Source organism: Myotis nattereri, assembly GCF_964212035.1.
Source record: "Myotis nattereri genome assembly, chromosome: 8".
Taxonomy (NCBI): Eukaryota; Metazoa; Chordata; class Mammalia; order Chiroptera; family Vespertilionidae; genus Myotis; species Myotis nattereri.
In genome coordinates, this window is record NC_138083.1 from 63,879,559 (window position 1) to 63,906,137 (window position 26,579).

Consider the following 26,579-nt stretch of genomic DNA (forward strand, 5'->3'; position numbering starts at 1 on the left):
GCCCTGAGTGTGAGAGTGGCGGCACCCCAACCCCCTGATTGGCCCTGCTCTGTGCGTGACAGGGTACAGAGCCCCAACACCCCTGATGGGCCCTGCTCTGTGAGTGACAGGGGAAAATGCCCCAACCCCCTGATGGGCCCTGCTCTGTACATGACGGGGTGGTGCTGCAACCTCCCCAGCGACCCTGCCTTGAGTGTGACAGGGGGCGGTGCCCCAACCCCCCAATCGGCCCTACCCTAAGCATGACTGAGGGTGGCATCACAACCTCCCAATCGCCCTGCTCTGTATATGATGGGGCGGCGCCCCAACTCCCCAATCGGCCCTGCTATGAGCCCAACCAGGGGCTGCACCTAGGGATTGGGCCTGCCCTCTGCCACCCGGGAGCAGGCCTAAGCCAGCAGGTCGTTATCGCCCGAGGGGTCCCAGACTGCGAGAGGGCACAGGCCGGTCTGAGGGGCCCTCCTCCCCGCCGAGCGCACAAATTTTTGTGCACCGGGCCACTAGTCTATATATAAAAGCCTAATATGCAAAGTGTCTCTCGGGAGTTCAACCAGGAGACCGAGAGCTCAATCGCTTGCTATGACATGCACTGACCACCAGGGGGCAGCGCAGAATGAAGGAAGGCCCTGATCGCCGGCCAGGCCTAGGGACCCTACCCATGCATGAATTTCCTGCACCAGGCCTCTAGTTTGGTAATACCGTTTAGAACTGCCCAGAACTTGAGACCCTTGTCCTACCTAACAATCCCCGCCCCCACCAGCCCCCGATATTTCTCGATCCTCATTCTTGAGGGACTAGGGATGAGGGTCATACTTATGCCACCGCTTCCTGCTGAATATGAATAGAGGACATCTTTGAGTCAGAGGAGTAAACTTCTCTGACTGCCGACTCATGAAAATCTTGGGGTCCTGCAGGTTCTGGGATTCCTGAGGACAGGAGTGCATAAGGAGACATGTGCCTTAAGAGGTGAGGCAGAAGCAGGGGGAAATCAAAAGACCAAAACCTTGTCATTCATAAACTCATCCTCTGAGGGTGGGAATCTAATAAACAAGTTAAACCACAGTGACAGCCTTCCTAAGAACAAAGATGCCAGCAAGGGAGAGAAGGGGGATGGTGCCGTCATATTTGAATCTTCTTTTCCTATGACTCAGGACACCACGTGATCATCTTTATTTAGGAATCGCTTCCTGAGCTGCTGGTCTATCCAGGTCTTTGAAGGACAGATAGGGCCGGGCAGAAAGGGGGAGGCCAGTGGATGAAGCACAGCAATCCCAGAGGGAAAAGGGATGCCAGATAGGACAGTTCGACACACTGTCCAGTCAGTGTCACCGTGGTTCCTAAAGCACAGTCATGCTGGCCATGTGGCTGAGGGGAGAGCGCGGCACCTGGTCAGGCTGCTTGGTCCAGGAAAGGAGGACACCGCGGCGGGAAGTCCTGCCCCGGCCCCCTGCATCCGCTGTCTCGGGACAGCGCACCATCGGAAAGCCCCTGTGACGGCAGGAGGCACTGCCCAGGAGTACAAACTGTGTGTGTGTGTGTGTGTGTGTGTAGACATTCACACACACAGACATCGGAGGAGGTAAGGCCAAAGACATGAGGCCACACTGTTCAGGCCCACACGGCACGCTGTGCTCAGACATCCTGTTGGACACCAACCCCTGGTAAGCCCGCCACACAGCTGCAGCACAGAGACCGCAGCCCGTCTGAGATCAGGATACGGGGAGAAATCACCACTCACCTCTCTGTTCCGCAAACCCACTGCCCAGTAGGCGCTGGGACAAGCCCTGAGACGAGCAGGTCCTCTGAGGTCTGTGTAACCCACGGTTTCCATCTTCCACAGACTGTGGCTCCTCCACCCCTTGTCCCCACTTTGGAAATACCAGGAGCTCAAGACTGAAAGTGAAAAAAAAAAAAAAAAAAAAAAGACAAAGTGAATGTTTGGGGGCGGGGAGCTTTCCACAGCAAAGGAATTCTTTAAAATAACTTTTTAACAACAATAAATTTAAAAAAGACAATGTGAGTGCTGGAAACAGCTTCAGGAATAGGCTGTAAGGAGACGGAGGAGAATAGTAAGGAGAGTCAGTGATGCCGTGAGGTGCTGCTCCCATGAGGCATGGGGGTCAGGACACCAGGTGCCTCACCTCTTCCCCTTTGGCCACAGACACCTTCAGGAGCAGCCACCTCCTACCACAGGGTCAGGTGTCGGCTCCTCTCAGCCCTCTGGCTTCTGGACTCCTAGAGAAGATGGGCTGAGAAGGCCCAGCAAGGCTTGCCACTCCATGTCTGAGACAGCCGGGACCGTGTGAGGCAGAGGACAGGCCCAGGATACCTGGTTGTGAGGCAGGTTCGTAAGACACTAGGAAAACTTCCTGACAAGTGAAATGAGGAAACAGAGACAAATAGCTGAACAAATGGACGAGCAATTAGCAGCTAATAAACCGCAAGCCTCTACCCTCCCCAGCCAAAGACACCTAGGAGCGGATGGTTTAAATCTCTCCTCCACCCAAAGATATCTAAGAGTGGATGGCTTAAATCACCCCAGTCAGGAGATGAGGTAACCACAACTACAACAAAAACAAAAAAGCAGTTAGAGCCAGACTAACCCAAGACAGAGATGAAACTGACCCCAGCCCGTTTTGATGCATCAGCATACTCAAGGACACAATTGGAAAGCAATGAATATTCTGTTGAGATCTTCCCCAGGGGTCTCCCCTAAAATTCCCGCCTCTCAAAAATAGATAAAACCCTCAGAACCCAGGATGGCAGCACGCGCACGCCCTCGAGCATGGCTGCGCCCCTTCCCTCAGGCATGTGTTTCGCTTTCTTTATCTGAAGTTCTGAAGACTTGCTACCAGGGGAGCTGTGGTCAGTGGCAGCTTGTCCCAGGCTTACCCCCTCCCTCCTGATCCTGTCTCTAAGGGCCCTCCTCCTGCCTCAACGATCTACGCTTTAATAAAATGACTTTCGCTTTCAGCTGGACTCTTGTTTTGACGTTTTTCCTGCACAAGAACCTGCACATCCCAAACCATGTTGGGGCAGACCCGCCTCCGCTCAGCCCCGTTCCGGGGACACACTCTAGTGCCAGGGCAGACTGGCCTTGGCTCAATCCTGTTCCAGTGACAGTTTAACAGCTTGGCTCGCATGCCACGATTCAGACCCGGAATCTGCTAAAAGAAAGGTTCTGCATGGTATGGCCTCCCTGGACCTGTCCCTTCCAGCTTGCACCTTAGCAGTGCAGTATTCTTCTTCCTAAATTCCCGTGTCTGTCTCTGCCTGTGACTAAACACTGGACTACTCCACTCGCTGCTTCCACAGCATGGCAAGTGCTGGGTCAGCCCGTTCCTCTGCCAGTCAGCAGACTCCCAGAGCCATAGGGGCCTGTGCCCAAGCTGAGTAAAGGCCACTCCCCAAGGAGGGGACACAGCTTAAAAACACCTTATCCTGACCCATCCCCAGCCACCTCACAGCTTTGGAGGGGAGAGGGGGGACTTGTGGGCTGCCACTCAGAAAAGCTGAAGGTCTCAGGAGTCTTCTGGACAGGATTGGGCCCTGACACAAGGGAATGCATGGCTGTGCACCTGCCCAGAGGCAGTGATCTCAAACCTGCCCTGCAGATGAATGGGCAGGGAGCCAGTCAGTTAGGCTTGGCAAACTCACATATTAGTTGTAGAATGCTTTTAAGATTACTCCTTGCCCTAACCGGTTTGGCTCAGTGGATAGAGCGTCGGCCTTCAGACTCAAGGGTCCCGGGTTCGATTCCAGCCAAGGGCGTGTACCTTGGTTGTGGGCACATCCCAGTAGGAGGTGTGCAGGAGAGGAGGCAGCTGGTCGATGTTTCTCTCTCATAGATGTTTCTAACACTCTATCCCTCTCCCTTCCTCTTTGTAAAAAATAAATAAAATATATTAAAAAAAGAAAAAAAATAGATTACTCCTTGCTATTTTCTATATACACAATTATGTGATTTGGGAATGCAGACAATTTTACTTTCCCATTCCAATCGTTCTACTTTCCCTTTGTTGCATTATTGCAATGGCTAGAACTTCAAGCATAACGTTGAAGGAAAATGGTGAAAGCAGACATCATAGCCTGTGACCAATGTCAGGAAAGGATGTCTTCAGTGTTTCACCATTATGATGTTAGCTCTAGGGTTTTTTTAAAAATATATTTTATTGATTTTTTACAGAGAGGAAGGGAGAAAGATAGAGAGTTAGAAACATCAATGAGAGAGAAACATCGATGAGCTGCCTCCTGCACATCTCCCACTGGAGATGTGCCCGCAACCAAGGTACATGCCCTTGACTGGAATTGAACCCGGGACCCCTCAGTCTGCAGGCCGTCACTCTATCCACTAAGCCAAACCGATTAGAGCTAGCTCTAGGATTTTAATGAATGTTCCATTATCAGAAGTTTAGTTCTATTCCTGGTTTGCTGGGAGTTAGTTTTTCATAAACAGATGTTAAATTATTTCAAACTAGAGACCTGTTGCACGAAAAGATTTGTGCAATAGGCCTTCCCTACCCCTGGCTGCCAGCACCGGTTTTCCTCCAGCACCCAGGACCCAGGCCTTCACTCCAGCCGGAGCCGCCTTCAAAGCCCTCGCTGCTCTGGCAGGAGCCACCTTCAGTCTTCGCTCCGATGCTTCGCACCGTATGCAAATTAACCACCATCTTTGTTGGTGGTTAATTTGCATATTGTGCTGATTAGCCAATGGGAGGCGTAGGGAAGGTACGGTCAATTACCCTGTTTGTCTATTATTAGATAGGATGCTTTACTGCATCTATTGAGGTGATTATACCATTTTTCTTTAACATGTTAATGTGGTGAATTACACTGGTTATCAAATGTTAAATCAACCTTGCATTTTGGAGGTAAATCTCACTTAATCAGGACATACTATTTCCTACATTGTTGGCTAATATTTTTAAATCTTTACTGCATCTATACTTAGGAGCAATATTGGCCTAAAATTTCCTGGCTTTATATTTTATGTGTCAGATTTTTGTATCAAAGATGTGTTGGCTTCAGGCAAGTCATTGAGTTTTGTTTTTCCTTCCTCTATATTCTGAAAGAGTTTATATGAAATTGGTATTACTATCTTCCTTGTGTGTTTTATAGAATTCATCAGTAAAGTCATCTGTACCTGGAGTTTTCTTTATGGGGACACTTTTTTGTAGCAATTTGCATTTATATCGCTGAACATAGTTCTACCTTACCAGTGTATAAATTCCACAAAGACCCGTTTCTATTGTCTCATCCAGTACCAACCAGAATGCCTAGCACATTGTAGGTACTTGATAAATATTAAATAAATTAATGGATAAATGGAGATGGGTGCATGACTGAACAGTGAAAATGACAGTGATGTTTAGTAACTTCTGTTTTCCCAAGTTAGGTTTGCTATAGTCCTCCTTTAGATTCAAAGATCTAAAAGTACAGCATAATTTTGGCAAAAATTTGGAGATAATGTTAAGTCCAAAACATTATAATACTAAAAGCATAATATGCTAATTATACCAGACAGCCAAACGTCCTTCCGGAGGTCCTTCGGGACAAAGCCAAGGCAGGCACAGTCGGGTGATGGGGGTGGCTTCCCCTGATAGGCCAGGCCAGACTGCGGCTTAGGCCCACTCCCGGAAGCCTTCAGTAGGACATCCCCTGAAGGCTCCTGGACTGAGAGAGGGGGCAGGCCAGGCTGAGGGACCCCCTCTCCTTCCCCCGCCCCACATGAATTTTCATGCACTGGACCTCTAGTATGGTATAATCGTATGTTATTAACAAGACCTTAAAATGAATATGAATTATGGGTCTCCAATTTCTTTATTTAAAAATTTAATCGAACAGTGCGACTGATACAGTGTAACTGTGTGACATACTATTTTTCGTTAAACAGCCCTATCTCCTGTATTAATGGGATTTATATTAAATAGATTTAACTTTCAGTCATATTACTCCATGTCGTTTTGGTCAAAATTAAGGAACACGGTTTATAGCAGAGTTCTTAAAAGCGATTGCAAAAGCTCTGTAAGATGATGGATGTGAAGTGGGAGATAACCAGGAGGTGGGGGCCTCTGGGGGGTTGTGTCCAGAGGACCGGGAAAGAGGGACCAGTCTGAATGCACCTCTGCTCTCTGCCCCAAACATATTGATTTAAAAAACGGGCTACAGGTGCAGTTTCATATTCTTGTTTTAGCAAATACAAATAATATATGACGATTACATGTGCTCATTTCCAGTTCTTTGATTAGTATGGTCATTGTTGACAATGATTTGGAGATTATGGTCCAGATCAAAGGTATAACGGTATTAAGGCGGGCAACCAAAACTGCGCGGCCACGTGTGCCCGTGACGAAAGCTGGAAAAGGGAGCGGCCAGGCGCGGAGAGCTCTGCGGGTGGTATATTCAGGAATGCGGGTTCTTAAAGCCAGTGTCTGCCCCTTCGCCTGCCCCACGACCAAAGCCACGCTGGCTTTCTTAAGCGCCGCCATGGCAGCCCCGGGTGGCCGCAGCCCCACCACCGCCACTGCCGCATCGTCCGCAGCTGCGCGCCGGGCCGGGGAGGCGGTGTTTACGGTACCGCAGACCCGCACGCGCGGCGCTCCACTCGGCCGCGGGGGCCGGCCCGGGAGGCGAGGCTGGAGATGCCCCGTCAGCGGCACTTACAGTAACGCGGACCTGCCCAGGCTGCGGTGATTACGGTAACGGGGTCGGCCCTTTCGGCCGCACTTACGGTACACGCGCCGCGGGGGCAGCGGCATTTACGGTAAGGGGGGCCGGGCTCGGGGGCAGCCGTCGGCGGCCGGCTCCGGCGCTGTCAGGTGATCTGCAGCCGGGCGGCGGCCGCCCCTGCGCCCGGCGGACAATGCAAAATGGCCCGCCCGGGCCGTGAGGGGCCGCGGTCCTCGGCCCGGGACCCCCGCGCCCGTGCCCTGGACCCAGGTGCAGCCCCCTCCAGCCCCCGAGCCGAGCGCCCGGCCTGAGCCCCGCGCCCACATGGGTCTGTGCTACAGTCTGCGGCCGCTGCTCTTCGGGGACCCGGAGGACGCCCCGCCCGGCCCGGCCCCGGCCCCGGCCCCGACCCCGGCCCCGGCCCCGGCGGCAGAGGGAGCCGTGGCCCGGACCCCGGCCCCTCGGGGGGCCGGCGGGGGCCCGGCAGGCGCGCGGCCCCAGGCCACCCCGAAGAAGGAGTGGAGGCGGCGCCCGGACCCGCTGCGCGCCGAGGAGCGCGAAGCCGAGCGGGAGGCGAGGAAAGTCAGCAGGAGCATCGACCGCATGCTCCGCGAGCAGAAGCGGGACCTGCAGCAGACGCACCGGCTGCTGCTGCTGGGTAGGTGCCGTCGGCGCCGGAGCGCCCGGGCGCGCGAGCTCGGGGCGGGGACGCGGGGCGGGGACGCGGGGCATGGGGGGGGGGGAGGGAGGACGAAAGGGGGGCCCGGCGCGGCTCCCCGGGCTCGCGCGGCGCCATCCCCGCGCCGGGGGGCGATGACGTGGGATACCGAGCGGTTTGTCAGCCTCAAATCCTGCGCGGAACGATTCTTGCCCGACAATATTGACTTCGGCGACTCGGCCGAGAGCGCCCTGCCCCGTGGTTTTGCTCTTTCCTGCGCCTGGCGGGTGGGGCCGGCGGTTCGCTTATTACTAATTGATGAGCTCCGCTGGGGGTTTGCTCCGCTGGGGGTTTCCTCCCCTGGATTGACTGATTGCCACGCTCCGTGACCCACGGGGGGGGGCGGCTCGCGCATCTCCTTTCCGGCAGCGGTGCAGTCATGCTGCACTCTGAGGACACGAAGGCGGGGAGGTGTGTAAGCCCGTGGAGCTTCCCGCAAAGCCTCTGCTCCGGTCGCAGCAGAATGGCGGGGTCCGCGGTAGGCGCGGCCTGCTCCCTTCGGAGAAGTAACTTCGGCCGCGGAAGGGACGGCTGTCTGTCCCAGTGCAAGAGTCCAGCCCGGGCGGGCGCTCTGGGAACCTTTGCTCCTCCCAGGGGCGGATCGGCGTGCGCGGCAGGCCCCCCCCCCCCCCCCCCCCCAGCTGCTCGCTGAGCTAACTGCAGGCGAGAAAGGGGGCACCAAATCACCAGCGTCCCAAAGTATTAAATAAACTCCATGGTTCGCTAGTGTATTCTTAGAGCTTCTACGTAGCAAGCGTAAGTCCCTCCACGAGTTAACCGAAGAGCATTGGCAGGCGCTCCGCTGGGGAGTCGAAGAAAAAATTGCGAATTCCTGGTGCTCCGTGTTGCCTTTTAGGTTTTAAGGCAAAAGAATAAAAATAAAAAAAGAAGATGTAGGCTTTTGGCCCCGGATTTTGTGAGGTAGATATAAAGAAGAAGAATGATTCAGTTCTGCACTCTGCTGTGTTTAGGGAAAGAAGGTATTCCATGATTTGAGTAAGATCCCTGCTTATAAATAAATGTGACTTTTATTTAAGATCTAGAAAACGAGTCTTCAGTTTGAAACGGCTCTCCCACAGCAAGACGCTATGATTAAAACAAAGCAAACCTAGCTGCTGTATCCTGATGAAACATCTGAATTTCTAAGATAAAATTAATTGGGGGGAGGGGGGGGACAAAATTAAGCAAGCGGGTTGCCTGAAAAGGGCAGCAGATCCGATCAGAAGCAGAGCTCTCATCCGCAGTGCTGACTTCTAGAATGTGACAGAGCAATGTCCTCAGAGGTCTGGAAACACAGAATTATCATCCTAGAATCTCATACCTCAGTGAACCCCCGTTTGTGTGTGAGGGTAAAATAGATTTTCAGACATCCCTGCCCACATATTTTTCCGAAAAGAAATTAATTGAAAATTATTCCAGCCAAATTTTTTTAAATGCCTCAGATTAAAATGATTCAAATAGGAGAGGATTGTGGTCTCAAGAAATAAGAGAATAAAGTAAAAAAGGTCGAGTTGCGGTGACATAATGTTTTAATGGGGCTGTGCAGTTCAGCAGGTGTTTTAAAAGAGAAAAAGGAAATGTGAAAGCAAACGGGGGCCTATGAGCCCCGTTGGGGAAGCTCAGTTGGTTAGAGCATCGTCCTGATACCCCAAGGTTGTAGGTTCGATCCTTGGTTGCACACACAAGAAGCAACCAATGGATGCATAAATAAGTGGAACAACAAGTCGTTGTTCCTCTCTCTCTCCCTCTCTCTGTCTCTCCCTCCTTCTGTCTCTCTAAAAATCAATCAATAAAATTAAATTTAAAAAAAAAAAAATGGACCAGTGAGCTCCAAAGAGCCAACTTCTAATGACCCATGTTGGAAGACTCGCCTCTTTAAAGACATCGTATAGCCTAATATAGCTTGTATAGCGACATCATAGCTGAAATGACAATGAATCACATGGCTCACACTTGGGGGGAGTGGGATTGTATCTTCCACCCAATGATGTCATTGGTAAAACACATACTGTTATATCAGGTGGATGTTATTTATTAGCTTTTGTGCTTATTTAAAATTAAGCACAGCAAGGTTCTTGGTTGTTGTTAGGATTTAGAACAGGTCTAGCTGCAAATCTCTGAGCCAGAAGCCTGACTTACGGACCTTAAGTGCTTGCTTCTGCTGCCATCTTGCTCACTGATCCCATTCACTCATTTATCTGGAAACGTGCACTGGGGGACAGAGAACTCACAGGTTCAGGAAAGGCAGCCTTGCTTCAAGGTCTCTCCTTGCTCCACCCCCATTAGTCGTAAACTAGTTCCATCTTCCTAGTCGGCGTCTCCTCCAGGAGACCCGAGCAGCGTCCTCCAGTAGGAATGTGTGTTTAATTCCCTGGTAACCATGTTGGCATTCTATTCGCACCTCTCGTTCAGCACTTTGTTACCATCTGCATGGCTTCGGGGTGCTTTCCTGTGCTCTGACTCCCCCGTGGGTCCATCCTCATGACCTTCGCTTTGTTTCCTACACAGGACTAAGACCTGGGTACCCCACACAGTGCTAAGAGAACAAGAGTCTGAGCCACCGTGGCAGTGAGGGCTTCATGGCGAGGGTAATGTGGTCCCCCATTTTAACTTGCAAAAGGAGCATTCTTTCAGGCATGGGGTGGCTGGTAAAGTCCACTAGGGTGGAGATAAGGTGCAGGTTCCAGTTAGAAAGGCAGCCAGGGATCGTGCAGTCGGAACTAGACCCGTGCAGTAGGAACGGGGAGGGAATGTGCTTGGAGAAATGGCAGGCCAGCGCATGTGGAGGCTAGAGCATGGGGCGGAGTTCTCAGATAACGGTCACATCCGGAGCAGGAGTTGTGTATTGGTCAGCTTCAGCTGCCATAACAAAATGCCACGGTCTGAGTGACTTAAACAAGACATGTGTTTTCTCCCAGTTCTGAAGACTTTTAAGGCCAAGATTGAGGTCTAGTGAGATTGGTTTCTGGTGATGCCTCTCTTGGCACAGTTCGGTCCAAGACTTGTATGAGAGACCGTATGCTCTGTTCTACGAGGGACAGTGCGTCCTCGCTTCACCCCATTGCTGCCTTATGAGGATGCAGGCCGAGTGTTGTCAGGCCTTCTGATTTTCCAAAATAAGATAAAAATGCCCGTTTTCATTTGAAACCTACTTATTCTTAAGCATTGACTCAAACTACTGAAACACAATCTGTGTGACTGATGCAGCCCAACAGGCCGCATCTTAATTCTGATCTTAATTCTGATTGCGGACCAGTAGTTTTATTGCTGTCTTTACCTAGTGGCCAGATAAGTTTCTATTGAACGAGTACAAAAAACATTTTACATAAATGTTAAAGGGATGCTTTAAAATTAAATACCCATTACATTTTTGAAGTTATTTATTGCATGTTCTTACAAGCTAATATCTTTTTAAAGTATGATACTTTGTAAAACCCTGTGTAATATGCAGCAAGAATTCTCGTGATCTGTCCTCGATGTGTTAAGCCACACAGACACTGCTTCAGGCTGTGGGCTGAGCTCCAGGGACAGCGGCCATGGGTCAGCACCAATTAAAAACACAATTGACAAGGCTGAATGTGAGATCAAAATATTTATCCAAAGACAGATTGAAAGCAAAGCTACATTCATCAGTCTTCAAGTGAATTTTCTGCCACTGAGCTCATAGTAGATGGCATTGATTTTTCTTCCCCATCTTTTGTTGACGATGATGTCAATTCCCTGTTCAGCACTTTCCAATTGGGGAAAAGTCATCATGTGCCCCCTAACTATTCATTTGCTATTATCCTTTTACCAGATCATTCAAATTTAAAATGCCAGGTGTGTGTAGGGTTTGTGTTTTTTGCTTCATTCAATTATTTCCTGTTGTTTATTTGTGTGTTTGGTACTTCTCTGCCATCGGTACATGTTTTGAAAAGGAAGAAATCTGTTTGGGACAGTTACTGCTTTTTTTCTGTATTGGGCTATTAGTATGAAAGGTGAGGCAAAAGTAGGTTTACAACTGTTCATTGGGAAAATAATACAATAATTAATAAATAAAAATGCAAGAATAAACTGTGCCCTGGCCACTGTGCCCTGGCTCAGTGGTGGCGCATCGGTCCACGCACCAAAGGGTCCAGGATTTGACTCCCAGTCAATGGCATGTACCTGGGTTGCAGGTTCCCTAGCCCCAGTTGGGGTGCATGCGGGAGGCAACAGTCACTGTGCCTCTCTCACATCAATGTTTCTCTCTCTCTCTCTCCCTCCCCACTCCCTTCTACTCTCTCTAAGAATCAATGGAAAAAATATCCTAGAGTGAGGATTAACAACAACAAAAGAATCAACTGTATTTTGTGTACTCACAACTGTAAACCTACTTTTGCCCCACCCTGTAAAACAGAATGCTGGCTTGGCCTTCATTTGTGCCTTCAGTTTCTCTAAGCGGAAGTTCTTGGTACAGTCACCAAAAAAAAGGAAGGAAGAAAGAAAAATATTCTTCACTGTGAGGTTTTGAACACTTTATTTTATTTTATTTTTCAATTTTCTTTGTCTTTTTTTTCTGAGTGGCAGTGCATTCAGTGACCAGAGCAGTCGTTGTTGAGGTGTGTGGTAGACTTGAATGTGACATCCGGGACACATCCTCATCAATCTGCTGCCCTCGTGGGCCACGGCCTGCTGAAGCATCATGGCTGTTCAAATGCGTAGAAATCCCAGGCACTCTGGCCGAGCCGTAGTTTTTCTAGAGTCACAGAAGCATAGCGCTTCCTCCCAGCCTTGGAAGAGGATGCAGTGTGGTTGTTGTGTTTTAGCCAAAACTCCTGTGTCACTCTACTGCATATACTATTTATGCAGTTTTATAGACTTGAAGCTGCCTTTGTTTCCATGAAGCCGAATTTCATCCCAGGAATTCAGGTTGTTCTTTGGCCTGTCAAAGCATCCAAAGTTCAGAGCCCTATTCAAAGCTGCCCTCCTTGACTTGTCTCTTAGTCAGCTCAGCACCACACACTTCGTGGCTTAAGCAGCAGACATCTACTTTCTCACAGTTCCAGAGCCTGGGAAGTCTAAGATGGAAGACAGCCACCTTCTCGTGTGTCCTCACATAGTAGAAAGAGAGAGCTCTGGTCTCTCATTATTATTAGGACATCACTCCTTAGGGTTGGGGAGGCCAATCATAGTCTGAGAGCCAGTCATAAGGAGGCCCCACCCTTATGGCCTCATTTAATTTTAACTACTTCCCAAAGACCCTGTCTCCAAATACTGTCACCTTGGAGATCAGCACTTCAACATGGGTTTTGAGGGGACACAGTCCAGTCCTTGGCACTTGCAAGCTCATTTACGTTTACACAGATGATTAGTACTCGCCCTGAAAGTGGGCTCAAGCTGGATGTCAGCTATTGGTGGTTAAGGGTGTCACTGGAATATATGACCATTTTATAAATACTCAAAATTTGGGGACATATTTATGGCCCAGTAAAAGATGTATAGAGGCATGGTGGTTAAGAACATGAATGGCATTGGAGTCAGGTAGACTTCGTTTGAAATCACCCCCATTTACCAGCTGTGTGAACATAAGTAAACCTTTCTGAGTTTCAACTCTATTTCAGAGTCCAGAGTGCTAACCATTACACCATGGAACCCCCTTTCAACTCTATTTCAATCATAACCCCAAAGCCTCATGCTTACTGAGAGGATTAAGTGAAATGAATGGAAATGATGTATATAAATTTACTTAACATAGAGATTAGCACATGAAAACAACTCAATAAATTGGTATGATCTCTGAATCCTATATTCAGCTAAACCAGTTCTCACTCTGATACCAATACTCCGAATTGTAAACTAAATGGTAACCTGAGGTCACACAATCTTAAAAAAGCTAATCCTGTTCCAAACGGGAAACAAACTCTTTAACTGCAATAGAGAGGAAAACTAGACCCTATCAGCTAAAGCAGTAACTCTATGTTTTGAGTCAGGTGAAAACTGTCCCCTATTGTTTTAAAATTCTCTTACTAAGAATGAACAGGCAAAGCCCAGGGAATCTGGGGGACAGTGAACCTACTCTGCATTGTACTGTAATGGTAGATACATGTCTTTATACATTTGCCCAGACCCACAGACCGTACAGCACCAGGAGTGAGCAGACTGTAAACTGTGAACTCTGGGTGATGACGATGTGCCAACGTAGGGTCGTCGATGGTAACAAATGCACCACTCTGGTTGGGGAAGTTGATCATAGGAGTGCATGGGAGTTGGGCCCGGAGTAGATGGGAACTCTCTGTACCTTCTGCTCAATTTTACTGTGACCCTAAAAATGCTCTAAAAAATTAATCCCTGGCTCTAAGGTTCCACTTAAAGCAAACAAAAGGAGGCACACTCGGCACTTTTTCCATAGTTGCATCAAAATTCTGCATCTGAGGAAAGCCCATTTGTTCAAAGTCCAAATGTGCCCTAATTGACTTATGCGACCTTCCTGTGGATTCTGGGTATCCTTCTGTGTGTGTGTGGTGGAGGGGGGAGGGGGGTGGCTATAGTTTTCATTGTACAAAGAAATTCAGTGTGGCCCTGGCCAGGTAACTCAGTTCTTGAAACATTGTCCTGATACACCAAGACTGTGGGTTCCATTGCCGATCAGGGCACATACAATAAGCAACCAATGAATGCATAAATAAGTGGAACAACAAATCTCTCTCCCTCCCTCCCTCTCCCTCCCTCCCTCTCCCTCTCCCTCTCTCCCTCTCCCTCTCTCCCTTCCTTCCTCCCTCCCTCCTTTTCCTCTTTCTCTCTCTCTCTCCCCCCTCTCCCTTCCTCTCTCTCTCTAAAATTATAAATATTAAAGAAAAAGAAATACAGTGTGCTGAAAAGAACCAGTAAAATGCCACGGGATAAAACAGCTGTTTCATGTCTTTCTTTCCTTCCTGTACCAATAAGGGGCAGTTCCATAATTCCTCACCTCAGAAATTACTTTAACTAATACTTTATTTAAGAATTACTTTTTAATGTAACAACATACTGAACATCAGCTATTGATAAGGGCTGCGTACAACTCAAAAGCACGCAGGGATACAGTTGGTCTGAAGACTTTGCCGCGCCTAATGGAGAATGTTTATTCAATATTCAGATCCACTTCCCTCTTGTGGTCTAATGGTATTTTCTCAGAAGAAACCGCTCCCATTTGGGCTTGGATGCAGTACTGATGTCTAATGGGGTGAGGGGGAGCCAGTGTTGATGGGCTCACAGGGTGCAGAGCACTCACGCCCGTGTTCCCAGCCCGTGGGCGCCGTGGAACTCCCCGTGGACCGCCGTGCATCCTGCAGAACAGTGCACAGGAACTCCGTGGAAGGAGGCCTCGGCGTCTCATAACAGTTCTGAGCTGGACAGCTCACGTGAGCGCTTAAAATGGTTCCTAACTGGTATTTGTTCTTGCGCCAAACCTCAAAGTTGCTTTTTCAGAAACATTTATTTAATATATTCTGAAATCATTTGAGCTTAATTTCAGCATTCACCTTTATTGATTTCTTCGTGTTTTTATTGTTTTTCCTTACAGTGGTGAAACAGACAAAAACAAAGATATTTGTTCCTTAGCGATGCAAGCAAATGAAAATATCCCTGTATTCCTGCCTGAGACAGCGATTGCAGGATGCATAACACCAGTCAACCTTGCAGGCTCGAGGCACGTGCATTTTGAAGGCAGGTCATTTCCCTGGGAGCCCAGGGATGAAGGGACCAAGTCCTCCCCTGGGAGTAATCAGAGGCGTCACGTGAAGCTCTCGGAGCTGGAACACGTTGGCATGCGTGGGCCACGTGGCAGATAGAGTATCACCGAGACATGTCAGAACCACTGATGGGGAGAGACCTCTGCGTCGAATTTCTTCTTTGCCATTTATTTGGTCTTTGTGTTTGTAATTTGGTGTTTGCCGGCAGAGAAGATAGTTAAGCCGTATTTCTAAGATCCTGGCAATGATAGTCAAGGGTGATGCTTGTGGGATCGCAGATTCCTGCTTCTCGTTGACCATCTTGTCATCTAACCCAGAGGAATGACACGTTTTCCCCGAGCGGTTGGACAGAAAGCACGTCTCTCTGCCGGAAGCTGGGTGGTTTGAAGCCTCTTGTTGACCGGCTGATTGTTTCCCCCTCCCCCTCTTTTTTCTTAGATGGGGTGCCACCCGTGACTGCCAGGCCAGGGGCACTTTCTCTGTCTCTCTGTGCCCCTCTCTTTCTGTACCTCTCCCCCTCTGCCTGGAGAACTTCTCCTTCCGTTCCAGCACCAACTCCATCTTATTCTTCACATCTCAGCTCGCTTGTCACGTTCTCTTCGTAGAGGCCTTCCCTGATGCCCATTTTATTCTTTCCCTGGGTAACTGCCTCTCTGCTTCGTGGAACTTGGCGTATTTTGCAATCATGTCTTCATTCCTGTGTTTGCTTAGTGTCTGAACCCAGTAAGCTCCTGCATCCACGGACCCCATCCTTCGTGTTTTCCGCTCGGTCGCCGGGGTCCTGCATGGCTGGTGAGGGAAAGCTTTTCGGTAAATAAATGGATGTCAGAATAAGCTCAGAATGGTGATAAGCGAGGCGGGTCCCCCCGCACCAAGTGTCCCTGCTGGGGGTGCCCACCCTGCCCTTTGGTGTCCCGCAGGTGGGTGGGTGCTCTAGATCAAGGGTGCAGGGTTAAGGTGGCAAACTCCTCTTTTTTTGGAGGTTACTTTGTTTTGTGGATTTTTTCTATTGAAGTATAATTGACATACAACTTTCTGTTATATTCAGGCGTGCAGCATGATGGTTCAATCTCTGTACATATTACAGAATGATCACCACAGCAAGTTTAGTTAACATTCGTCACCACACAGTTACCAAAAAAGATTGTTTTTCTTGTGATAAGAATTTTTAAATTTACTCTCTGAGCAACTTTCCAATATACAGTTTAGCATTGTTAACCGTGGTCACTACGCTGTACATTACATGCTCAGGACTTGTTTCTTTTGTAACTGGAAGTTTTGACCCTCTTGTCATAAACCACTCCCCTGGGAACCCACCAGACACCTTCTCTGTGCCCTCTGCTTGCTGCTCCTCAGCCTCACCTGGGCCTCTGCCCCTGGAACCTGCCCCCTGCATCCCTAAATGGCCAGGTCCTGCCCTGCATCCCTAAATGGCCAGGTCCTGCCCATATTGTAAAGGTCAGCTCCAGCGTCATCTCCTCTTTGAAATCCTTCGTGATCCCTCTCTTGGCGGTCTCTTCTCACCTTATATGTACTTCCCGTATAACACCTTTTTATCTTTTGTTTTTTAATTTTTCACAAATAATGGAAATTTAAATTGGGAATTAAGTTGCACTTATTTCCATTTTAGCATTTTAATCTTTGTAAATAGCCTAGCCATGGGCAAGGTGTATCTGAAAGCTTCAACGACAGCAAACCATAATGGGAAACCTGTCAACTTTGAAATGTAAACTGATGGTTTGACATCCAGAAAGCTTTGCCCATTATACTCTTTCTCTTGTTCTTCCTTCCCTGCAGCTTCCTTCTACTATCAGAACCTAAAATGCTAATAATTCTACTTCAGGAAATATATTTTACATCATTTCTATAAAACTAAATGTAAAGCTAATTTTTACTTAACATAATATATTATTTTGTGAAATAAAAACAACAATGAAATACCATCTCACACCTGTCAGAATGGCTATCATCAACAAATCAACCAACGACAAGTGCTGGCTAGGATGCGGAGAAAAAGGAACCCTCTTGCAATGCTGGTGGGAATGCAGACTGGTGCAGCCACTGTGGAGAACAGTATGGTGTTTCCTCAAAAAAATAAAAATGGAATTTCCATTTGACCTAGTAATCCCACTTCTAGGAATATATCCCAAGAAACCAGAAACACCAATCAAAAAGGATATATACACCCCTATGTTCATAGCAGCACAATTTACAATAGCTAAGATTTGGAAACAGCCTAAGTGCCCATCAGCAAACTAGTGGATTAGAAAACTGTGGTACATCTACACCGTGGAATACTACACTGCTGTAAAAAAGAAGGATTCTTACCATTTGCAACAGCATGGATGGAACTGGGAGAGCGTTATACTAAGCGAAATAAGCCAGTCAGAGAAAGATAAATATCACATGATCTCACTCATTTGTGGAATATAATGAACAACATAAACTGATGAACAAAAATAGAACCAGAGTCATAGAAGAATCAAACAGACTGTCCAACCTATGAGGGAAGGCGGAGGGTGAGGGGGTAAGAGACCAACCAAAGGACTTGTATGCATGCATATGAGCATAACCAATGGACACAGACAATAGGGGGGTGAGGGCATGTACTGGGGGGTGCATGGCTGGGGAGAGGTCAATGGGAGAAAAGGGAGACTCATGTAATACTTTAAACAATAAAGAATTTAATTTTTTTTAAAAAAAGATGTATAATGTGCCAGACACTATGTTGGGTATTGAGAATATTGAAAACCTTATTAGCACAAATATATATATACTAGAGGCCTGGTGCATGGATTCGTGCACCGGTGGGGTCCCTCAGCCTGGCCTGTGGGGATTGGGCCGAACCGGCTCTCCAACATCTCCCAAGGGGTCCCAAATTGCGAGAGGGCGGTTCTCAGGTGACACACCTCAGAATTGGGCTCTCTCCTCTCTGGTTCCGGTGCGTCACCCAAGAACCGCAGCTACCAGGTCACCAGAGCTCAGCAGCTCTGTGTTGAATGTCTGCCCCCTGGTGGTCAGTGCGCATCATAGCTACCGGTCGGACAGTCACTTAGGCTTTTATATATATAGATAATTTCTATCTTATGATATCACAATTGATGTGATCCTATATAGTAAAAGGCTAATACGCAAATCGACCAAACAGTGGAACAACTGATCGCTATGAAGTGCACTGACCACCAGGGGCAGACGCTCAATGCAGGAGCTGCCCCCTGGTGGTCAGTGTGCTCCCCCTCAGCCAGAAGCCAGGCTCATGGCTGGCGAATGCAGCAGCGGTGGTGGGAGCCTTTCCTACCTCTGCGGCAGCACTAAGGCTGTCCAACTGATGGACATCCCCTGAGGGCTCCAGGACTGCAAGAGGCTGGGCTGAAGGACTCCACCCCCCACCCCACCCCCCGCTGCCCCTATCCTCTCCCCCGAGTGTGTGAATTTCGTGCACCAGGCCTCTAGTATATACATATAATGTTTATATGCATATAAACTCTTCAAAGGACCTTATATGGGGATGTAGTATCAACAGAACCAGAAGAAACTGTTCACATCTCTCTCTCATTCTGGAGTTCCTTAAAGATGCACCATCCAAATAACACTGCATTTCACAATTTGGCTTGAAAGAATACTAGGTTTCTATTGCACATAACAAGGCTATAACATTTTTCTAGAGTGTGTGTATATATCTATCTATATGCAATATGCTTACAAATTTAGATAACACCTTTTTATCTTATATCGTAGATACTTATAAGGTTAGCTTAAATCTATTATCAGATTATATATTCTACTAGAGGCCCAATGTATGAAATTCATGCAAGAGTAGGCCCTCACAGCCCCGGCTGCCTCTGCCGACTAAGGCAGCGGCTTCATCTGGAAGGTCGTCCTGACGGTCGTTCCACTGTTCAGCCGTTGGGTCGATTTGCATATTACGCTTTTATTATTATAGATGAGGGTCATGTCCATTCTGATTCTTCTCTGTATCCTCCGCACCACCTGGCAGAATCTGGCCTAAAATAAATCGGAAATAATCATTGACAAAACAGAAATGGGAACATGGGCATCCTGCTGTGCTCTGGTTGGGTTTATTCCTCAAACCAGCCACCAGGGGGTGCCGCCGCACAGGAAAGCTGGGCTGACTCTGCATTGCTGGCGATGAGAAGGGCGGCTTCTTGTCATTGCCCAACTGTGCTCCAGGGATGGACCGAGTGAGTACTGGAAACCTGGAGGTGGCTGCCACCCTGACTCCTGTACTGTTAGAGGGGAAACTTGCACTCACTAAGCTCCTAGTTGTGAATGATGATTTCTGGGCAGTTCTCTCTATTCCCTTGTTTCAAAGGGAAGTTGAAGGGGCCTGTCCTCCTGATGAAAGGGACATGCGTGGGGGGGGGGGGGGGGGCACTATGGGGCCTGGGCAGCACGCCGCAGCGTCCTGCAGCAGGAGTTAAAGCCACACCAGAGTCCTGTTTCCTCTCTGGTGTGTCCTTTGTTTTTTCTACTCTGGGAATATGCTTTTCCAGGACCTGTGTGTCCATGTGACTCTGTACATTCCTGGACAGGTTGTGCACCGTTCTTGAGTCTATTCTGCAAAACTGTTCCCATCATCTCTGTCCCCAAGAAGGCTCAATGCTTCTCAACTGCCACCCATTTCTAGTTTTGTCCTGCCTGGAATCAGGTCACATAACAGAATTATTTTGAAACCAAAACTCCCCGTGTCACGGCCCTGCGTCTGACAATGCCTCAACCTCTCGCGTCCTTGAGATGAAGAGTGGAATCCTTAACAGAAGCCACAGCCCATCTGTGTGAGTCCTTGACTCCTTGGGACAGTCCCGCCTGTCATCCGCACTCCATAAACACGGGGGGGGGGGGGGGGGGGGGCGGGGAGCTCGGTGATAAAATCCACACAAATGACATCCAACTACCAGGCCGGTAAGAAAGTGAGGGACTGAAGGAACTGAAGGTGAAGAACTGGTTCTGATTCCTCGCTAACTGCTGTGTTAGGGAGTGTCTTTTACTGTGCCATGCTGCGGGGAGGTTTGCAGGAGTGTTGATTTTGTCGTTTTCACGATTGTTTTGGGGGGACTTTAGAGCTTCCTGTCTCACCATGCACGGGTTAAGGTGCATGGTGACAGCTCTTAGTTCAGATGAATCCGTCCTTCCCGAGGATCAGTGGTTTCCTGGCAGAGTTGGGGAGTTAGGGAAGAACAATAACCCTTCCTTTACATGAAAGGACCACACCCCACAGACTGGATTAGGTTAAAACCATCATCACCGGAGCTCAAGGGCTGAACGCAGGGTGGTGTGGCCCAAATGCCTCCGGGGGCAGCAAGCTCTGTGTAAATTTAGCCAGGGCTTGGCAATTTGCATGCGTAATAAAAGCATGATTAACTAGATTGGAAGTAATCAAACTTTTCTTTTTATTCTACTTTATTCTACGCTCCGCTTTTAAAGGAAAGGGGTGATGACAAAGAAAGGACCAAATTCCTGGCATCAGATGAACGAGGGATCCATAAAGATTCCGTCAGTCTCCTACTCTGTGCATCTGAAGTTTGGTGGTGGTGGTTTTTTTGTTTTTTTTTTAAGTTTTGGATGTATTTTTAATTTCTGTTCCAATACAACCAATCCGAGAACGTCAGGAGCCACATTCTTCATTTCGCCAGTACCTCCTCAGTATCTGGTAGCAGTAATTGCCAGTTTGGGATTAGTGAGAGGATCGATGTGCAGAGGTCCTTGAGACATCAGAACTTGAACGTAGTTTGGGGCCTCTGACTGCAACCGAGCCCCCATTTAGAGCCCGCTGTCAGGAGCCTTCTCACACACCGACTGCCTGTGTGATGATGCTAAGCAATTATTGCCAGTGATTTCAGGTACAATAATGGCACTGCAATTGTATTATTTTAAAAGAGCCTCTATTTTTCAGATACTGTGTGGGTGGTGTGATGTCTGCACTACGCTTTGGATAATACAGGAGAAGGCAGAGGGCTGGGGAATTGATGAAACAGGATGAGCCACGAGTTGACTGCAGACGCTGGGTGAAGGGTCCATGGGTCCGTTACATTGTTCTCTCTCTACTTTTGCATATGTTTGAATCTTTCCATAGTGCAATCTCTTTTTTAAAAAGCCTCCTGCATGCGAACATTTCAGTCTCATATGAAAGAGAACAACACGGGAGAATGTAGAGTTTTGAGCATTTTTTGTCTGTTTGTTTGTCTGTTTGTAAGATCCTATAAAATCAAGGAAAGATAAAGTACTTTAAAAACACTTTATTTGGGCCCGGCTGGCGTGGCTCAGTGGTTGAGTGTCAACCTATGAACCAGGGGTGGCAGTTCGATTCCCGGTCAGGGGTGTGCAGGAGGGAGCCAATCAGTGATTCTTATCATTGATGTTTCTCTCTTCTCTCTTCTCCGCCTCCCTCTCTCTCTCTCTCTCTCTCTCTCTCTCTCTCTCTCTTTCCTCTCTTCCTCTCTTCCTCTCTGAAATCAATACAAATAGATTCTTAAAAAAGAATAGGGGTATTCTCTTACATAACCAAGGTACAGGTAGCAGTTTCAGTGAGTTTAGCATTGATATAATAAATATATTAATTTACCATCTGTTTTCCAATTTTATCAATTGACTCAATTATTTTTTAGCATTTTCCCCTCTGCAGTCCAGGATCCAGTCTAGGGTTTGGTCTCTCTTTAGTTCCCCTAACCTAGAGCGTTTCCACAGTCTTTTGTTTGTTTTTGTAATATAGCCATTTTTGAAGAATAGTCCCCTCATTTTTGTTTTTTAAGTTTTAGGTTTTCCCGATGTTGCGTCTGATCGAGCTCAGGTGATGCCTCCCTTGCCAGAACACTACATGGATGATGTGTGTCTTTTCAGGGTCTCCATCTGAAGCAGGCGATGTCCAGACCCTCCCCTGGCCATGCTGTTATTTTGACGACCCAAACTTTTGTCCAGTTCCTCCACTGTGTGGTTATTATTTTTTACTTTGCAGCTGATATGCAGTCAGTGGGGAGACCATGGGGATGTCCTGTTCCTCATGAAAGTGTTCCCCTAAATGTAGCCTCCATCGCTGAATCCTGCGCTCGGTGCCACCCTTTTGCCCCGCTTATTCGTTTACCTATTTGTGATTGGCATGGACATGTGCGATGCCTATATTTTTCAGTGGTGTAGAGTTAATTACCATACTAAAATATTCTGCCGCTCAAATCATCCCAGAGTTGGCCAAGTAAGAGCCCCTTCAGGCTGGCTCTTGTGTTCTTGTGACAGGCCCCCAACATTCTTTAAGCACTTCCTTACTTTCTGGCAGAACAGGGTTCTAGGTTGGTCTTGGAGCTGCCCTGTCCCCGCCCTGGAACGGGCCATTTCTCTGTGCACATATTATGAGCGTATACAGACATGTTTTAGAGACCATGAGTTTATACCAGTCACTGCAATCTCAGTCCACCCCACAGGCTCTTCCTTGCCTTCTTCCTCTGTGGCTCTCCTGGCTCTAATACATTTAAGATGGAGTGGGATTTGCCTGCAATCAGAGACGCCCCATGGAATGTCAATCTTTAATTTGTCTGTAACTTAAACCCATCAAATGGTTCCTACTTAATGACAAGTCTAAACAAACCATGTAATGACAAAGGTGGACAGATACTAGGCTCTGTGTCCCTTGTGTTTTGTCAGCCGCCCTGCACGTTTTAGGAAGAGCCACTCCAACCTGAGAAAGGTGCGTAGTTCCCACCTGTGATAAAATTTAGGTTCTGTTTAATTTCACGTACAATTTGACATTCTATTATAAGGCACACTGTTGCTTTAAACTCTGTAACTAAGCCAAATTCTAAAAGAAACCAGTTGCTAAGGCAACTGGGCAAAGAGTTAACAGAACACATATAATTCATCAGTCATTATATGCAGATTAATCTGCCTAACTGAGTTAGAAAAGAGGTGAGCTTATTTGATTTTTCCTTTTGAAACTAGTGGAAGAGAGAAGGGTGTGATTTTTTTTTTTTCCATCTATAAGAGCCTTGAAGTTCCTTCTGGAAAAGGCGTGGGCTTTGAGATCCAACACACTCCACCCCTTTTAGGCCCCTATGTGACCTTCAGGCAAGCAGCCTTATCTTCGAAATGTGGATAATAATGTGCATCATGTAGCTGTAGTGATGCTCAATGAGATGCTGGAAACAAAGCACCTTTTGGTGCCTTAAAATTAAGATGGGGGGGGTAGCTTACAGAGGTTAGCATACATTTCTCTAGGAAAGGAAAGGAAAAAAACATACTTTTCTTCACTTCTATAATTTTACACACACACCTCTGTGTGCTCCCACTGTGTGTTCTGTTGAACTCAAGAGAACTAGATTGCTTGTCTGACCCTTCCTACTAGACTGTTAAGCTTCTCGAGAACAGGGACAGTGTCTACTTCATTACTGTCATCTCAAGGCTGGGTAGGGACGGGGGGGATATTCAAAGAATGCTCTGTGGTGAATGAATGAAAATGCACTGATCTTTTTAAACAAATATGAATAAATTTCTTTAAAATGTGGGACACAAATCTTCCAAATCAAAAATAAAATGTGGAAACCTTCTCCAGTCAGATAATAAAACCCAAAAACCATAAAGAGAAATAGTGTTAAGCATGTTTACATTAAATTTTTAAAACTTTTTTTATCGAAAGAAATGCTTAAACAAGACCTAAAGAAATTAAGCAAATGGAAGAGGGGGAATATGTGCAACACATGACAAGTAAGGGACCAGATTCCTTATTTTATAAAGTCTTCGAAAATGCACTGGTTTGAAAACATCCTTCAGTCCCTTCATCTGTCCCTCAGCCTTTACATTGCCACCTGCTGGCAGGAAACTATAATTGCCGTGATCAACATAGGAATTTTTTCCTGTTTGTATTGTGCTAAAATATGCAAAACAAAATTTACCATTTGAACCATTTTTAAGTGTACAGTTCTGTGGCATTAAGTACATTCCCAATGCTGTGCAACCATTGCCTCCATCCATCCACAGAACTTGTTCCTCCCCCAAACTGAAACTCTGTACCCTTTAAACACTAACTCCTCATTCCCTCCTACCCCCAGACCCTGGCAGCCACCATTCTACTCTGTCTCTATGAATTTAACTTCTCTAGGTCCCTCATATAAGTGGAATCGTACAGTATTTGTCCTTCTGTGACTGACTTGTTTCACTTAGCACATTGTCTTAGAGTTCATCCATGTTGTAGCATGTGTCAGAATTTCCTTTTCAACGCTGAATAATATCCCATTGCATGTGCAGACCACGCTTTGTTAATCAATTCATCTATTGTGTGTTTTTTGTCGTTTTTCTAACATGTCTCGTTGCCTTTATGTTCCCACCTAGCAGCTAGTACTTTGCTCCGCTGAGGTTAGGTAGATATTGAACAAATCTTTGTTGCTTATACTATAGCTCATTGTTCACATGCCCACCTAGTAGAAAAAATCAGAAGCTCTTCAAAAAGGGGTAATGTAGAGGAATAAAATGGATATGTATTTATTAAATTAATGTTGAATAAAAATAATAATTACTACATCTTTTGAGAGCTCGCTACTCACCAGGCACTGTGATAGATGAATTGATTCTGAATAATTCTCACCACATTACTATGAGGAGAGCGCCATTACCCTCACCCATTCACAGAGAAAGAAACTGAGAATAACATGGGGTTTGAGCGCATGCATCTCTTGCTCAACAACCCACGCTCTTAATTACTAAGCTACACACTTCGTGTGAGAGCTTATAGCTTGAGAAAAACTTCCATACCAAGAATATGTATTTCCCGTGGCTCATCTGCTTCACCCTACCTCTGAGACAGTTATTGTCGGCCCGTCTCCCTCCTGTGCAAAACCAGTTCCCTTTCCATCGCTTTTAACCTTGCAGTTCTTCCTTCTTTCTACGTGATCCACCCCCTCATTCTTCGGGACACACCTCCATTCACCTCCTTGTTGAAGCTTGTCCCAATTCCGTGAGCCCTCCCATCCCCCCAGCGGTTGTCAACCTGTGGGTCACGACCCCTTTGGGGGTCAAACGACCCTTTCACAGGGGTCGCCTAAGACCCTCGGAAAACACATATATAATTACATGTTGTTTTGTGATTCATCACTATGCTTTCATTATGTTCAATTTGTAACAATGAAATTGGGGGTCACCACAGCATGAGGAACTATTAAAGGGTCGCGGCATTAGGAAGGTTGTGAAGCGCTGCAGAGGGCCTGCCACACCTTTCAGCCGTTGGCTCATAGATAGGCTCACACCTTGTCCCCTGAATGACTGCAGTGTGCTATTCTTACTTCCCCAACTGCTCGAGAGCTTTAAAAATCGGTTTTAGAGTTTTCTTGTCTGCTTTGTAGTATATCTCTTAGATGATGGCCAGTGGGTAGAAGTAAACATGTTCAATGATATGGATCTACATTGGGTAGATACAAAATGGGTTTCTCTTAACTATCCTTACAGCATACTGCTACATGATTTGCCTAAAATATGAAAATAATTGTGAGGCAGGCGGGCATTGCTGAAGTCCAACACCGGATCCGTGTGTGAAGACTGAGTTCCTGTCATCACGTTTCTGGCAGCTCTGCCCTCCCACACGGGCACCTCCTGATACCAAGAGAACATCGCTAAGCATTTAAAATGCATACAGGTTGCTTGTCTTTCTCTTTGCTCCAACTTGGGGGGCTTTGTCGAGTCTGATTCGCTTTATAAGAAAATGTTAGTGAATGTAGTTATTTGGGGACTAATAAACTCAAGATATTTAGAACTAAGCACTGAAACTATTTTTTATCATAAAATTTCCCCTAAGGTTTAAACTGCATTTATTTTTTAAAAAAATATATTTTATTGATTTTTTACAGAGAGGAAGGGAGAGGGATGGAGAGTTAGAAACATCGATGAGAGAGAAACATCAATCAGCTGCCTCCTGCACACTCCCTACTGGGGATGTGCCCGCAACCAAGCAAGGTACATGCCCTTGACCGGAATTGAACCTGGGACCTTTCAGTCCACAGGCCGACGCTCTATCCACTGAGCCAAACCAGTTAGGGCTAAACTGCATTTATGTTTGGGGGGTTTGTTCACAGTTTTTACTTTTTATTTCATCTGATGTTTTTTAATTAGTAAAAAAAATATCTTTAAAATTGGTTAGACTCTTTTTGAAACTTCATGTCAGCATTTGAGGCATAAGAATTAAACATGTGTTTGAATCTCTGCTGTAGTCCAATATTTTGTTAGGCTATTTGAGGTTAAAGTACTGAATTAAACAAATAGAGATGCTCACCTTCACAGGTTAAATGCTAATTTTCACTCCTCTGGTCCTTGGGCCCATTATTTCATTTCTGTCTCATAATCTGACCCAGTTTGGTGGCTTTCACAGATATTTTTGAGCTTCATTCTGTTTGTGGATTCCCTGTTCTGTTTCATGGGGTTTTGTTGTCTTATCATTTAGTGGTCTCCCACCTATTGTTTTCATGCTGTAAGAAACTTCTGCCTGTGACACTGAGTTGTGTGTGCCAGAG

At 47.0% G+C, this 26,579-nt stretch overlaps 1 protein-coding gene across 2 annotated transcripts in view; it reads left to right on the plus strand.

The window, feature by feature from the left end:
- Positions 1-6,993: 6,993 nt before the first annotated feature.
- Positions 6,994-26,579, plus strand: part of GNAL (G protein subunit alpha L) — a gene marked incomplete at its 5' end in the record, with an annotated part of 102,031 nt that continues 82,445 nt past the window's right edge. Inside the window, 2 exons of one of the 2 annotated variants that reach the window (XM_081097628.1) lie at positions 6,994-7,110; positions 7,222-7,327. In XM_081097628.1, the coding sequence (XP_080953754.1) occupies positions 6,994-7,110; positions 7,222-7,327 (223 nt within the window). Of the gene's footprint in view, positions 7,328-26,579 lie in introns of both variants that reach the window. The other variant, XM_081097627.1, reaches the window with a different exon arrangement.